The 14,306-nt window shown below is 38.9% G+C and overlaps 1 protein-coding gene and 1 pseudogene across 4 annotated transcripts in view; both read right to left on the minus strand.

The window, feature by feature from the left end:
* KIF11 (kinesin family member 11) overlaps positions 1-14,306 on the minus strand; it is a 78,890-nt gene that overhangs the window by 39,171 nt on the left and 25,413 nt on the right. For all 4 annotated transcript variants that reach the window (XM_057531340.1, XM_057531341.1, XM_057531342.1 and 1 more), the window contains exons 16-17: positions 8,308-8,466; positions 3,442-3,548 (exon numbers count right to left, since the gene is read on the minus strand). In XM_057531340.1, the coding sequence (XP_057387323.1) occupies positions 3,442-3,548; positions 8,308-8,466 (266 nt within the window). The remainder of the gene's footprint in view (positions 1-3,441; positions 3,549-8,307; positions 8,467-14,306) is intronic.
* On the minus strand, positions 5,891-7,217 carry LOC103000210 (heterogeneous nuclear ribonucleoprotein A1-like; annotated as a pseudogene).

Here is a 14,306-nt window from a genome sequence, read left to right on the forward strand (position 1 = left end):
AACTAAGAACCCAGAAGCCAAGCAGTGCCACCAAAAAACAAACAAACAGACAAACAATTCTTGGTTTAAAAAAAAAAAAAGAAAAGAAAGAATGGATGAAAATTTCCAAGTTTGGTGAAAGGCATAAGTCTACAGATTCAAGAAGCTGAGCAAACCCAAATTGGATTAACTCAAAGAAATACATAAGAAGACACAATATAATCAAACTTCTAAAAACTAAGGACAAAGAAAAAATCTTGAAGGCAGCTACAGAGAAATTGCCTATAGGTGAACAATCATTTGAATACATGGATTCAAATGATGTATTTCTCATCTCATGGAGACCAAAAGGAAATGAAATAACATATTCCAGGTGCTGAAAGAAAAGACCTGTCAACCCGGAATTCTATAGCCAGTGAAAATATTTTTCAGGAATGAAAGGAAAATCAAGATATTCTCAGACAAAGGAAAATAGCATTTGTGGCCAGCAGACCTGTTTGGAACTTCAGGAAGGAACAATTTAATGGGCAAAAATAGGGGTAAATATCAGAATACCCTGATCCTCATGAGTTTAGAATATCTATAGGCAAAAAACTGAATCTTGACAAACCCCATACCTTATACAAAAAATTAAAAATAGATCATGGATTTAAATCTTACATAAAACTATAAAACTTCTAAAAGAAAACATAAAGCTGATTGGAATATATGATAAGGATGTGAGACTGGCAAGCAATGAGGCTATAAAGCAACACTAAACACTAGTGCAGGAATCAGCTTTTCTTAAAAACTTTTTCTTAGAAATCCAGATAGCAAATATTTTAGGTTTACAGGTATATAGTCTTTGATGTAACCTTTGCAGTGCAAAGGCAGTCAAAGATAGCTAAAGGCAACACATAAACAAATAGGCAGACTGAGTAAAACAACATGACTGTGTCCAATAAAATTACTTGAAGTAGCAGGCATCCGGCCCAGCAGCCATAGTTTGCCAAACCCTACTCTAATTAGTAAGTATATATTTCATCATGGATATGGGTTAGAAATTGTGAAATTACTTAATGTGTATTCTAAAATTGAGCAAATAGGTAGATATATTGTGGATGAGAGCAAGGTTTCTGTCTGAAAAGGGAGTACAAATACAGAATAGAAAGATATTTAAGTGCACATATATATACACATTCACACATGTATTTCTAGCTATGTCCACCTGGGGAGCCTTAGAAGAAATGACACCCCAGTAGCAATAAGAACACCTAGTGGGCTTCCCTGGTGGCGCAGTGGTTGAGAATCTGCCTGCCAGTGCAGGGGACACGAGTTCGAGCCCTAGTCTGGGAAGATCCCACATGCCGTGGAGCAGCTGGGCCCGTGAGCCACAATTACTGAGCCTGCGCGTCTGGAGCCTGTGCTCTGCAACAAGAGAGGCCGCGATAGTGAGAGGCCCACGCACCGCGATGAAGAGTGGCCCCCACTTGCCACAACTAGAGAAAGCCCTCGCACAAAAACGAAGACCCAACACAGCCATAAATAAATAAAATAAATAAATAAATAAATAAAGCATGACACAAATTAAAAAAAAAGAATATCTAGTGCCCAGATCTTGGTTTATATTAATATGATTTCAGAGCTAGGGCTGAGAAAGTACAAGATACCTGGAATATCTTGCTATATCAGAAAGTAAGAAAATGCTCAAAAAGGACAGATCATATCAAAAGGACACAGGAGACAAGTTGAAGAGGCTCTTACTAGTCAAAACTGGGATAATTTGAACATCAGAATAAATAATAGTGGACTATACCCAGAGGATAAAAGAATCCATGAGTACATGCTAACATAAATAAATGAATAAGAATAAATGGCAGGGGACTTCTCTGCTGGTGCAGTTGTTGAGAATCCGCCTGCCAATGCAGGGGACACAGTTCGAGCCCTGATCTGGGAAGATCCCACATGCCGTGGAGCAACTAAGCCCATGCACCACAGCTACTGAGCCTGCGCTCTAGAGCCCGCGAGCTGTAGCTACTGAGCCCGTGTGCCACAACTACTGAAGCGAGCGCACCTGGAGCCTGTGCTCCGCAACAAGAGAAGCCACCACGATGAGAAGCCCACGCACTGCAAGGAAGAGTAGCCCCCTCTTGCTGCAACTAGAGAAAGCCTGCATGCAGCAACAAAGACCCAACGCTGTCAAAAATAAATAAATTTATTTTTAAAAAAAAGAATAAATGGCAGGACAAAGGGAAAATTCTTCCTCTCAGTAGAATGCCAACTAACAAATGTTGAAGGAATGATGGGATTAGAAAAAAAGATCATTTGACAACCACTATCATAATCGTTTCAGAAATACATATCAATAGATTCTAAGAGGAACGGGATACTTATACAGTTTCAAAGTATCTCCCCTTATGTTCTTTATCAATTGCAAAGGAAATCTAGAGGACAACATTACAACCAAATTATCAAAGTTAAACCTCTTGATATCTGAGATGCACTAAGAACATACCACCTTTGTGGTTTTCTTGACAACTGCAACTAATCATGAAAGCCAACCCCAACTGAGGGACATTGTACTAAATAAATATTCTATGCTCTTCGAAAAAGAAAAGGCTATAAAAGACAAAAACTAAGGAACTGCTCCAGATTAAAGGAGACTCAAGAGACATGACAATTAAATGCAGTGTGTGATCCTGAATTAAATCCTGGACCAGGAGGAAAATCTTTTTCTTTTCTTATAAAGAACATTAGTGAGAGAATTGGCAAAATTTGAATTAGGTCTGTATATTAGATAATAGTAGTTCTCAATATTAATTTTCTAATTTAAAATAACTGTTGTAATAGATAACTAATAAGGACCTACTATATAGTACAGGGAACTCTACTCAATATTCTGTAATAATCTGCATGGGAAAAGAATCTAAAAAAGAATAGATACATGCATATATATAAGTGATTCACTTTGCTGTACACCTGAAGCTAACACAACATTGTAAATCAACTATACTCCAAAAAAGTTAAAAAATAAAAAAGGGCTTCCCTGGTGGCGCAGTGGTTGAGAATCTGCCTGCCAATGCAGGGCACACAGGTTCGAGCCCTGGTCTGGGAAGATCCCACATGCCGCGGAGCAACTAGGCCCGTGAGCCACAATTACTGAGCCTGCGCATATGGAGCTTGTGCTCCGCAACAAGAGAGGCCGCGATAGTGAGAGGCCCGCGCACCGCGATGAAGAGTGGCCCCCGCTTGCCGCAACTGGAGGAAGCCCTCGCGAGGACCCAACACAGCCATAAATAAATAAATAAATAAATAAATAAATAAATTTAAAAAAAAAATTTTTTTTAAATAAAATAATTATTATATAAGACAGTAGCTTATGTTTTTAGGATACACACTGAAGTATTTGGGGGAAAGTGGAGATTATAAAGACTGTAACTTATTCAGAAAAGATATATTAAAAAGAATTTTAAAACATCTTACTGCTCTGTATTTTCTTGAACACTGCTAAGTGGTTTCCACATGTTTTCACACTTTTCCTCCAAAGCACAGAATCTCTCCTTCCAAAGATTGATTAACTGGCAAAGTTCCTGTAAGAAAGGTGTGGGGAAGGAAAAGACTGAAATTATAACAGTTAAACTTTTTTTCTATACTGATATAAAGTATTTTCCCATAGGTGAGAATTATAAAAATTCCTGACAAGAGATCTTTAACTCCATCTCTCTCACATACAGGAGATTCGTGGAAGTGATATTAAAAGGATAATAATATTACAGGCATTTTTTTTAAAAGTAAATAATTAGCAAACTTTCTTATTTTAACTATAAGTAACAAGTTACTTTCCATGTACCTCAAAACTAACCAAATACACCAAAATGTCACATTGTGTTTGAGAACCACTTTGACAGATATACATAGTTGCTTCTTAACTGATAACACTACTAGAAGACAAAATAATGCTGAAAATCTAGTGGGTCAAGAAGTCCAAAAATATTATCAGTTAATAGAGCTGAAACATTTTACAGAACTTAGTTGGATCATATTAATAAAATGTAAATAGAGGGAATTCCCTGACAGTTCAGTGCTTGGGACTCTGTGCTTTCACTGCCAAGGGTGCGGGTTCAATCCCTGGTTGGGGAACTAAGATCCCGCAAGCCTCAAGGTGTGGCCAAATAAATAAATAAATAGAGCTTAACCTTTTCTCATACTTGGGATCTTTAAACACATTTCTGAACAACACATAAGCTGACAATAAACATCTAACACTTTGATTATGAATAGAGTGTCAGTATTTTTACTAATCTCAAAGTAGAGGGAAATGCAGGTATTTTCAGATTTATCTACATGTAACCAGGTGTTCAGAGTTTACATCATTGGTTTGTCAGCACTAACCTCAAGTTCTAGAATATCTCAGAAATAGCTCAGTTAGTAAACTTGCTTCCTTTAAGCCAGGGAAGTCAAACCACTCATGCTAAAATACTTTTCATGGCATAGGTGGGTTTTTTTTAAAATATTAGGATGTTTTTAAGAGCACCTTTTTTTTTTTTTTTTGGCTGTGTCAGGTCTTAGTTGCAGCATGTAGAATCTTCACTGAGGTATGCGGGATCTTTCATTGCGGCGTGTGGACTCTTCCTTGCAGCGTGCAGGCTTCTCTCTAGTTGTGGTGCGACGGTTCCAGGGCATGTGGGCTCTGTAGTTTGCGGCACGCAGGCTCTCTAGTTAAGTTGCATGAGCTCAGTAGCTGCGGTGCACGGGCTTAGTTGCCCCGTGGCATGCAGGATCCCAGGTCCCTGACCAGGGATTGAACCGGCGTCCCCCTCATTGTAAGGTGGATTCTTTACCACTGGACCACCAGGGAAGTCCCGTTTTGTTTGTTTTTAAACAGTTGCTTGCCAATTTTAAACATTTCAAAACAGCTAATTAATAAAAAGCTGATCTACATACCTAAAAAGATCTAGGCAGGTTTAAGGTAAATTTGTTGCAATTTCAAACAGCAAGAATATGTTCTAGAAACATATAGAAGAGCCCCTCATAAATGGATGCTTTCAGGCAGTATAATCACCACCACGGCTATAAGGGGATCTAACTATTGTTAGACGCACTTGAGGCCTCAGATCCCTCATTAGAAAACTAGGCTAGTAATAGAACCTGTATCTATATTGGTAGGAGGAATAAACACATAGTGAGGTGCTCAATAAATGTTAACTATCATTTGTACTAATTTCCAATATTAACCTTTTGTCTGAAAAGTTTCATGCTTATCAATTAGGGAAACAAATAATCTTATTTTAAAGTTGCTTTCTTTTTTTTTTTTTTTCATTCCATTCAAAAGGGTTTTGTTTTGTTGTTTTTTTGGCCGTGCTGTGCAGCTTGCGGGATCTTAGTTTCCCCACCAGGGACTGAACTGGGCCACGGCAGTGAAAGCACCGAGTCCTAACCACTGGAATGCCAGGGAATTCCCTCAAGAGGGTATTACATCATTTATTGATTACACATGATAATGGATGATACACAAGCTTCATTCCCATCTAGAACTTTATCTGGTACCATAATTCAACTTAGATATATTGCATAGGATGTGCCAACAATCATATTAATGACCAAAAACCTCCATGCCTTTGCTTGGGTGACCCTTTTCACGGTGAACTCCAGGTCACAACGCAGTAACTGTCAGTTCAGCTACACCAAGGTTTCTGAAGACAATGTCTTCTCCACCCAAGCAGGTTGTAAATAAATTTGGAACCTGGCATCACCATGAAGAAATTCTAACTTCACACAGTACATTTTAAAAAAGACATGTTTATTCAGTGTCATGATCAGACTATTACATTTAGCAACCAACAGCATGGGTGCAAAAAAAAAAATCTACATTAAAACCCTCTGTTGGAATGCTTTACACTTTCCACAGAACAGAAACTAAAACAGCCTGTTATACAATTAGTCTCAGATGCAGTCCTTGAGTTTTTTTTGCCCATATACGAGTATTGTCTAAAACATGTCTTCTTTATAGCAGCTAGGACCTGCCACCACTGTTTGGCTGAGTTCACAAATCTGCTGACCCTGTAGCTTCCCTGTCACTTCCCTGGCTCTCCTCTCCTGCTAAGCTTTGTTTCCTGGCAGTAATCAAAACCTCCGCCACTGCCATAGCTCCTGCTGCTGCTGGAACCACCATAGCCACCTTGGTTTCATGGTTTGGCAAAGTACTGACCACCACCACCAAAGGGGCCAGCACTTCTGCCTCCAAAGTTTCCTTCTTTTATGGGTTCAAAATTTGAAGACTGATTGTTGTAACTGCCAAAATCATTGTAGCCTCTGCCACCTCCAAAAGTGCTTCCATCATTACCAAATCCATTATAGCCATCCCCACTGCCACCACAGCCACCACCACCCTGGCTGTCACCAAAGCCAGCTCGACCACGGAAGCTTCCTCCACGACCAAAGTTGTCATTCCCACCAAAACCACCTCCACGACCACCACCAAAGTTTCCAGAACCAGTCTGACCTCTTTGGCTGGATGAAGCACTAGCCATCTCTTGCTGAGATAGCGCTTTCCTTACTTCACAGTTGTGGCCATTCACAGTGTGGTATTTCTGAATGACAATCCTGTCTACGGAGTCATGGTCATCAAAGGTTACAAAAGCAAAGCCTCCCTTTTTGCCACTGCCTTGGTCAGTCGTGATTTCAATCACTTCCATACTGTTCAAAATAATCTCTCAGGTGATACTCTTCAGTGTCTTCTTTAATGCCACCAACAAAACTCTTTTTCACAGTTAAGTGGGCACCAGGTCTTTGAGAATCTTCTCTTGAGACGGCCCTCTTTGGTTTCCCAACTCTTCCATCCACCTCGTGTGGCCTTGCCTTCAAGGCTGCATCCACCTCCTCCACAGTGGCATACGCAACAAACCAGAAGCCTCTGGAGCGCTTGGTGTTTGGATCCCTCATTACCACAGTCTGTGAGTGCTCCCCATTGCTCACAATGGCTCCTCAGACTCTCATCAGTTGTTTCAAAGCTCAAACCTCCGATGAAGAGCTTCCGCAGCTGTTCGGGCTCTTTGGGAGACTCTGACTTAGACATGAGGGCCCTGGAGGGGGGGAGACTTTAACAGTGCTTGCTCGGAGGTGTCCATGGGCAGAAAGCTAAAGTTGCTTTAATTCTTATCTAAAAACCTTAGATGTGTTTCCCTTCTCATTTCAGGTGACATGGATATGAATTCCCTTTCCCTCACTTCCCAAAACAAAGAATTCTTTACTGGTCACTAAACCATGTCAACAGTTTCACTGACCAAAAAGTTCTGTCATGTAGTAATAGCCTCATTTAACAGAACTTCAGAATTCATTACTAAGGGCTTAAGAATACCAGAAATTATTTTCCATATATCTGATATTTATAGATTATGACTTGCCTGGCTTGAAGGTTTGGTTTTGATTTAAAGCGTCATATACTGAGGGATAGTTTACATGGAGCAAGTCATAAATTACATTTATCAATAAAAATTAAGAATTGTGGGGCTTCCCTGGTGGCGCAGTGGTTGAGAATCTGCCTGCTAATGCAGGGGACGCGGGTTCGAGCCCTGGTCTGGGAGGATCCCACATGCCGCGGAGCGGCTGGGCCCGTGAGCCACAATTGCTGAGCCTGCGCGTCTGGAGCCTGTGCCCCGCGACGGGAGGGGCCGCGATGGAGAGAGGCCCGCGCACCGCGATGAAGAGCGGTCCCCGCACCGCGATGAAGAGTGGCCCCCGCTTGCCGCAACTGGAGAAAGCCCTCGCACGAACCGAAGACCCAACACAGCCAAAAATAATAAATAAATAAATAAATAAATAAATAAATAAATAAGAAAATCCTTTAAAAAAAAAAAATTAAGAATTGTATCAATTTACTACAAAGTAAGTGCCTGATACTGATGAGACAAAAATAGTAAAAGAAAGCAGGGAATAGTCTGTGAAAGAGAATAACTATCCATGTTACATTAAAAACAAAAACAACAACAACAAAAATCATCAAGTTAAAATGTAGATACATGTTCATTTTAAATGCTACGACCATTTTCTTCTAATTGTACTCCTGATGGTATATTTCTGCAGTTCATCTTTCTTCTTGATGTGAGGAAAGGACTGTATGTCTTATCGTGCTTTAGCATAGGGCTCTACGTGTAGCAAATCATCAAATATTAACTGATCAAGAGAAGTACTCTCAATTATGTCACATTAATTACTGTCATAAGCAAAAGTGGCTTCGGTATTTTCAGGATTCTAATTTAGTTATATAGCTTTCAGTCTGTAACAGGGATTATCAAGTTAAAGATCATAATACTTTCTTTTTACACTCCTTAAATCACCTAAATAAGATACCTGTGAATGGATTTTCTTTATTGTCTTCAGGTCTTCAGTTAAGTTTTCACATAGCTTCTGTGTTTCAGCCAAGGAAGAAATTGTATCTTCTTTTAGTTCATGTAGATTGTTACACAGTGTACTGAGAAATCCATCCATTTCCTTCTTCTGATCTTCTATCTTTGAAGAAAAAAAAAAATTAATTTCGAGGAGACCTTCCAGATGGCGGAGGAGTAAGATGTGGAGATCACCTTCCTCCCAACAAATACATCAGAAATATATCTACATGTGGAACAACTCCTACAGAACACCTACTCAACGCTGGCAGAAGACCTCAGACTTCCCAAAAGCCGTGTGGCTGACAGGGTCTTGGTGCTCCGGCCGGGTGTCAGGCCTGTGCCTCTGAGGTAAGAGAGCCGAGTTCAGGACATTGGTCCACCAGAGACCTCCCAGCTCCACATAATACCAAATGGCTAAAGTTCTCCCAGAGATCTCCATCTCAACGCTAAGACCCAGCTCCACTCAACGACAAGCAAGCTACAGTGCTGGACTCCCTATGCCAAACAACTAGCAAGACAGGAACACAACCCCACCCATTAGCAGAGAGGCTGCCTAAAATCATAATAAGGTCACAGACACCCCAAAACACACCACCAGACGTGGTCCTACCCACCAGAAAGACAAGATCCAGCCTCATCCACCAGAACACAGGCACCAGTCCCCTCCACCAGGAAGCCTACACAACCCACTGAACCAATCTTAGCCACTGGGGGCGGACACCAAAAACAACGGGAACTACGAACTTGCAGCCTGCGAAAAGCAGACCCCAAACACAGTAAGTTAAGCAAAATGAGAAGACAGAGAAACACAGCAGATGAAGGAGCAAGGTAAAAACCCACCAGACCAAAAAAATGAAGAGGAAGTAGCCAATCTACCTGAAAAAGAATTCAGAGTAATGATAGTAAAGAAGATCCAAAATCTTGGAAATAAATGGAGAAAATACAAGAAATGTTTAACAAGGACCTAGAAGAACTAAAGAGCAAACAATGATAAACAATACAATAAATGAAATTTCACAATAAGTGAAATTAAAAATTCTCTAGAAGGAATCAGTAGCAGAATAACTGAGACAGAAGAACAGATAAGTAACCCGGAAGATAAAATAGCGGAAATAACTACTGCAGAGCAGAATAAAGGAAAAAGAATGAAAAGAATTGAGGACAGTCTCAGAGACCTCTGGGACAACACTAAACACACCAACATTTGAATCATAGGGGTCCCAGAAGAAGAAGAGAAAAAGAAAGGGACTGAGAAAATATTTGAAGAGGTTATAGTTGAAAACTTCCCTAATATGGGAAGGAAACAGTCAATCAAGTCCAGGAAGCACAGAGAGTCCCATACAGAATAAATCCAAGGAGAAACATGCCAAGACACATATTAATCAAATGATCAAAAATTAAATACAAAGAAAAAATATTAAAAGCAGCAAGGGAAAAACAACAAATAACATACAAGGGAACTCCCATAAGGTTAACAGCTGATCTTTCAGCAGAAACTCTGCAAGCCAGAAGGGAGTACAGGACATATTTAAAGTGATGAAAGGGAAAAACCTACAACCAAGAATACTCTACCCAGCAAGGATCTCATTCAGATTCAACGGAGAAATTAAAACCTTTTCAGACAAGCAAAAGCTAAGAGAATTCAGCACCACCAAACCAGTTTTACAAAAAATGTTAAAGGAACTTCCCTAGGCAGGAAACACAAGAGAAGGAAAAGACCTACAATAACAAACCCAGAACAATTAAGAAAATGATAATAGGAACATACATATCCATAACTACCTTAAATGTAAATGGATTAAATACTCCAACCAAAAGGCACAGACTGGCTGAATGGATACAAAAACAAGACCTGTATATATGCTGTCTACAGGAGACCCACTTCAGATCTAGGGACACATACAGAAAGTGAGGGGATGGAAAAAAGATATTCCATGCATATGGAAATCAAATGAAAGCTGGAGTAGCAATTCTCATAACAGACAAAATAGACTTTAAAATAAAGACTATTACAAGAGACAAAGAAGGACACTACATAATGATCAAGGGATCAATCCAAGAAGAAGATATAACAATTGTAAATATTTATGCACCCCAAATAGGAGCACCTCAATACATAAGACAAATGCTAACAGTCATAAAAGGGGAAATCAACAGTAACACAATCATAGTAGGGGACTTTAACACCCCACTTTCACCAATGGACAGATCATCCAAAATGAAAATAAATAAGGAAACACAAGCTTAAAATGATACATTAAACAAGATGGACTTAATTGATATTTATAGGACATTCCATCCAAGAACAACAGAATACACTTTCTTCTCAAGTGCTCATGGAACATTCTCCAGGATAGATCATATCTTGGGTCACAAATCAAGCCTTGGTAAATTTAAGAAAATCGAAATCGTATCAGGTATCTTTTCCGACCACAATGCTATGAGACTAGATATCAATTACAGGAAAAAATCTGTAAAAAATACAAACATGTGGAGGCTAAACAATACACTACTAAATAACCAAGAGATCACTGAAGAAATCAAAGAGGAAATCAAAAAATACCTAGAAACAAACAACAATGAAAATACAATGACCCAAAACTTATGGGATGCAGCAGAAGCAGTTCTAAGAGGGCAGTTTATAGCAATATAATCCTACCTCATGAAACAAGAAACATCTCAGATAAACAACCTTACGTTACACCTAAAGCAATTAGAGAAAGAAGAACAAAAAAAACCCAAAGTTAGCAGAAGGAAAGAAATCATAAAGATCAGATCAGAAATAAATGAAAAAGAAATTAAGGAAACAATAACAAAGATCAATAAAACTAAAAGCTGGTTGAGAAGATAAACAAAATTGATAAACCATTAGCCAGACTCATCAAGAAAAAAAGGGAGAAGAGTCAAATCAATAGAATTAGAAATGAAAACGTAGAAGTAACAACTGACACTGCAGAAATACAAAGGATCATGTGAGATTGCTACGAGCAACTCTATGCCAATAAAATGGACAACCTGGAAGAAATGGACAAATTCTTAGAAAAGCACAACCTTCCGAGACTGAACCAGGAAGAAATAGAAAATATAAACAGACCAATCACAAGCACTGATATTGAGACTGTGATTAAAAATCTTCCAAAACTCCAATAAAGATGTTAAAAAAAAAAAAATCTTCCAACAAAGAAAAGCCCAGGGTAAGATAGCCTCACAGGCGAATTCTATCAAACATTTAGAGAAGAGCTAACACCTATCCTTCTCAAACTCTTCCAAAATATAGCAGAGGGAGGAACACTCCCAAACACATTCTACGAGGCCACCATCACCCTGATACCAAAACCAGACAAAGATGTCACAAAGAAAGAAAACTACAAGCCAATATCACTCATGAACATAGATACAAAAATCTTTAGCAAAATATTAGCAAACAGAATCCAGCAGCACATTAAAAGGATCATACACCATGATCAAGTGGGCTTTATCCCAGGAATGCAAGGATTCTTCAGTATACGCAAATCAATCAATGTGATAAACCATATTAACATATTGAAGGAGAAAGACCATATGATCATCTCAATAGATGCAGAAAAAGCTTTTGACAAAATTCAACACCCATTTATGATAAAAACCCTCTAGAAGGTGGCCTAAAGGGAATTACTTCAACATACTAAAGGCCATATATGGCAAACCCACAGCAAACATCATTCTCAATGGTGAAAAACTGAAACCACTTCCTCTAAGATCAGGAACAAGACAAGGTTGTCCACTCTCACCACTATTATTCAACATAGTTTTGGAAGTTTTAGCCACAGCAATCAGAGAAGAAAAAGAAATAAAAGGAATCCATATCGGAAAAGAAGAAGTAAAGCTGTCACTCTTTGCAGAGACATGACACTACATAAAGAATCCTAAAGATGCTACCAGAAAACTACTAGAGCTAATCAATGAATCTGGTAAAGTTGCAGGATACAAAATTAATGCACAGAAATCTCTGGCATTCCTATAAAAATGAAAGATCAGAAAGAGAAATTAAGGAAACATTCACCACTGCAACAAAAAGAATAAAATACCTAGGAATAAAACCTACCCAAGGAGGTTCAGTGTCTTACAGTTTTCTACATACAGGTTTTTTGACACTGATGAAAGAAATTAAAGATGATACAAATAGATGGAGAGATATACCATGTTCTTGGATTGGAAGAATCAACATTGTGAAAATGACTCAACTGCCCAAAGCAATCTACAGATTCAATGCAATCCCTATCAAACTACCAATGGCATTTTTCACAGAACTAGAACAAAAAATTTCACAGTTCGTATGGAAACACAAAAGACCCCGAATAGCCAAAACAATCTTGAGAACGAAAAACGGAGCTGGAGGAATCAGGCTCCCAGACTTCAGACTATACTACAAAGCTACAGCAATCAAGACAATATGGCACTGGCTTAAAAACAGAAATATAGATCAATGGAACAGGATAGAAAGCCCAGAGATAAAGCCACACACATATGGTCACCTTATCTTTGATAAAGGAGGCAAGAGTATACAATGGAGAAAAGACAGCCTCTTCACTAAGTGGTGCTGGGAAAACTGGACAGCTACATGTAAAAGAATGAAATTAGAACACTCCCTAACACCATACACAAAAATAAACTCAAAATGGATCAAAGATCTAACTGTAAGACTGGACACTATAAAACTGTTAGAGGAAAATATAGGAAGAACACCCTATGATATAAATCACAGCAAGATCCTTTTTGACCCACCTCCTAGAGAAATGGAAATAAAAACAAAAATAAACAAATGGGACCTAATGAAACTTCAAAGCTTTTGCACAGCAAAGGAAACCATAAACAAGACGAAAAGACAACCCTCAGAATGGGAGAAAATATTTGCAAACGAAGCAACTGACAAAGGATTAATCTCCAAAATTTACAAGCAGCTCATGCAGCTCAATATGAAAAAAACAAACAACCCAATCCAAAAATGTGCAGAGGACCTAAATAGACATTTCTCCAAAGAAGATATACAGATTGTCAATAAACACATGAAAGGATGCTCAACATCACTAATCATTAGAGAAATGCAAATCAAAACTACAATGAGGTATCACCTCACCCCAGTCAGAATGGCCATCATCAAAAATCTACAGACAACAAATGCTGGAGAGGGTGTAGAGAAAAGGGAAGCCTCTTGCACTGTTGGTGGGAATGTAAATTGATACAGCCACTATGGAGAACGGTATGGAGGTTCCTTAAAAAAGTAAAAATAGAACTACCATATGACCCAGCAATCCCACTACTGGGCATATAACCTGAGATAACCATAATTCAAAAAGATACATGTACCACAATGTTCACTGCAGCTCTATTTACAATAGCCAGGACATGGAAGCAACCTAAGTGTCCATCAACAGATGAGTGGATAAAGAAGATGTGGCACATATATACAATGGAATATTACTCAGACATAAAAAGAAATGAAATTGAGTTATTTGTAGTGAGGTGGATGGACCTAGAGTCTGTCATACAGAGCAAAGTAAGTCAGAAAGAGAAAAACAAATACCATATGCTAACACATATATATGGAATCTAAAAAAAAAAAAAATGGTTCTGAAGAACCTAGGGGCAGGACAGGAATAAAGACACAGACATAGAGAATGGACTTGAGGACACGGGAAGGGGGAAGGGTAAGCTGGGACAAAGTAAGAGAGTGGTATGAACATATATACACTACCAAATGTAAAGAGATAGCTAGCAGGAAGCAACCACATAGCACAGGGAAATCAGCTTGGTGCTTTGTGTCCACCTAGAGGGGTGGGTTAGGGAGGGTGGGAGGGAGATGCAAGAGGGAGGAGGTATGTGGGGATATATGTTTATGTATAGCAGATTCACTTTGTTATACAGCAGAAACTAACAAAGCAATTATACTCCAATAAAGATGTTAAAAAAAATTAATTTCTT

Source organism: Balaenoptera acutorostrata, chromosome 16, assembly GCF_949987535.1.
Source record: "Balaenoptera acutorostrata chromosome 16, mBalAcu1.1, whole genome shotgun sequence".
Lineage (NCBI taxonomy): Eukaryota > Metazoa > Chordata > Mammalia > Artiodactyla > Balaenopteridae > Balaenoptera > Balaenoptera acutorostrata.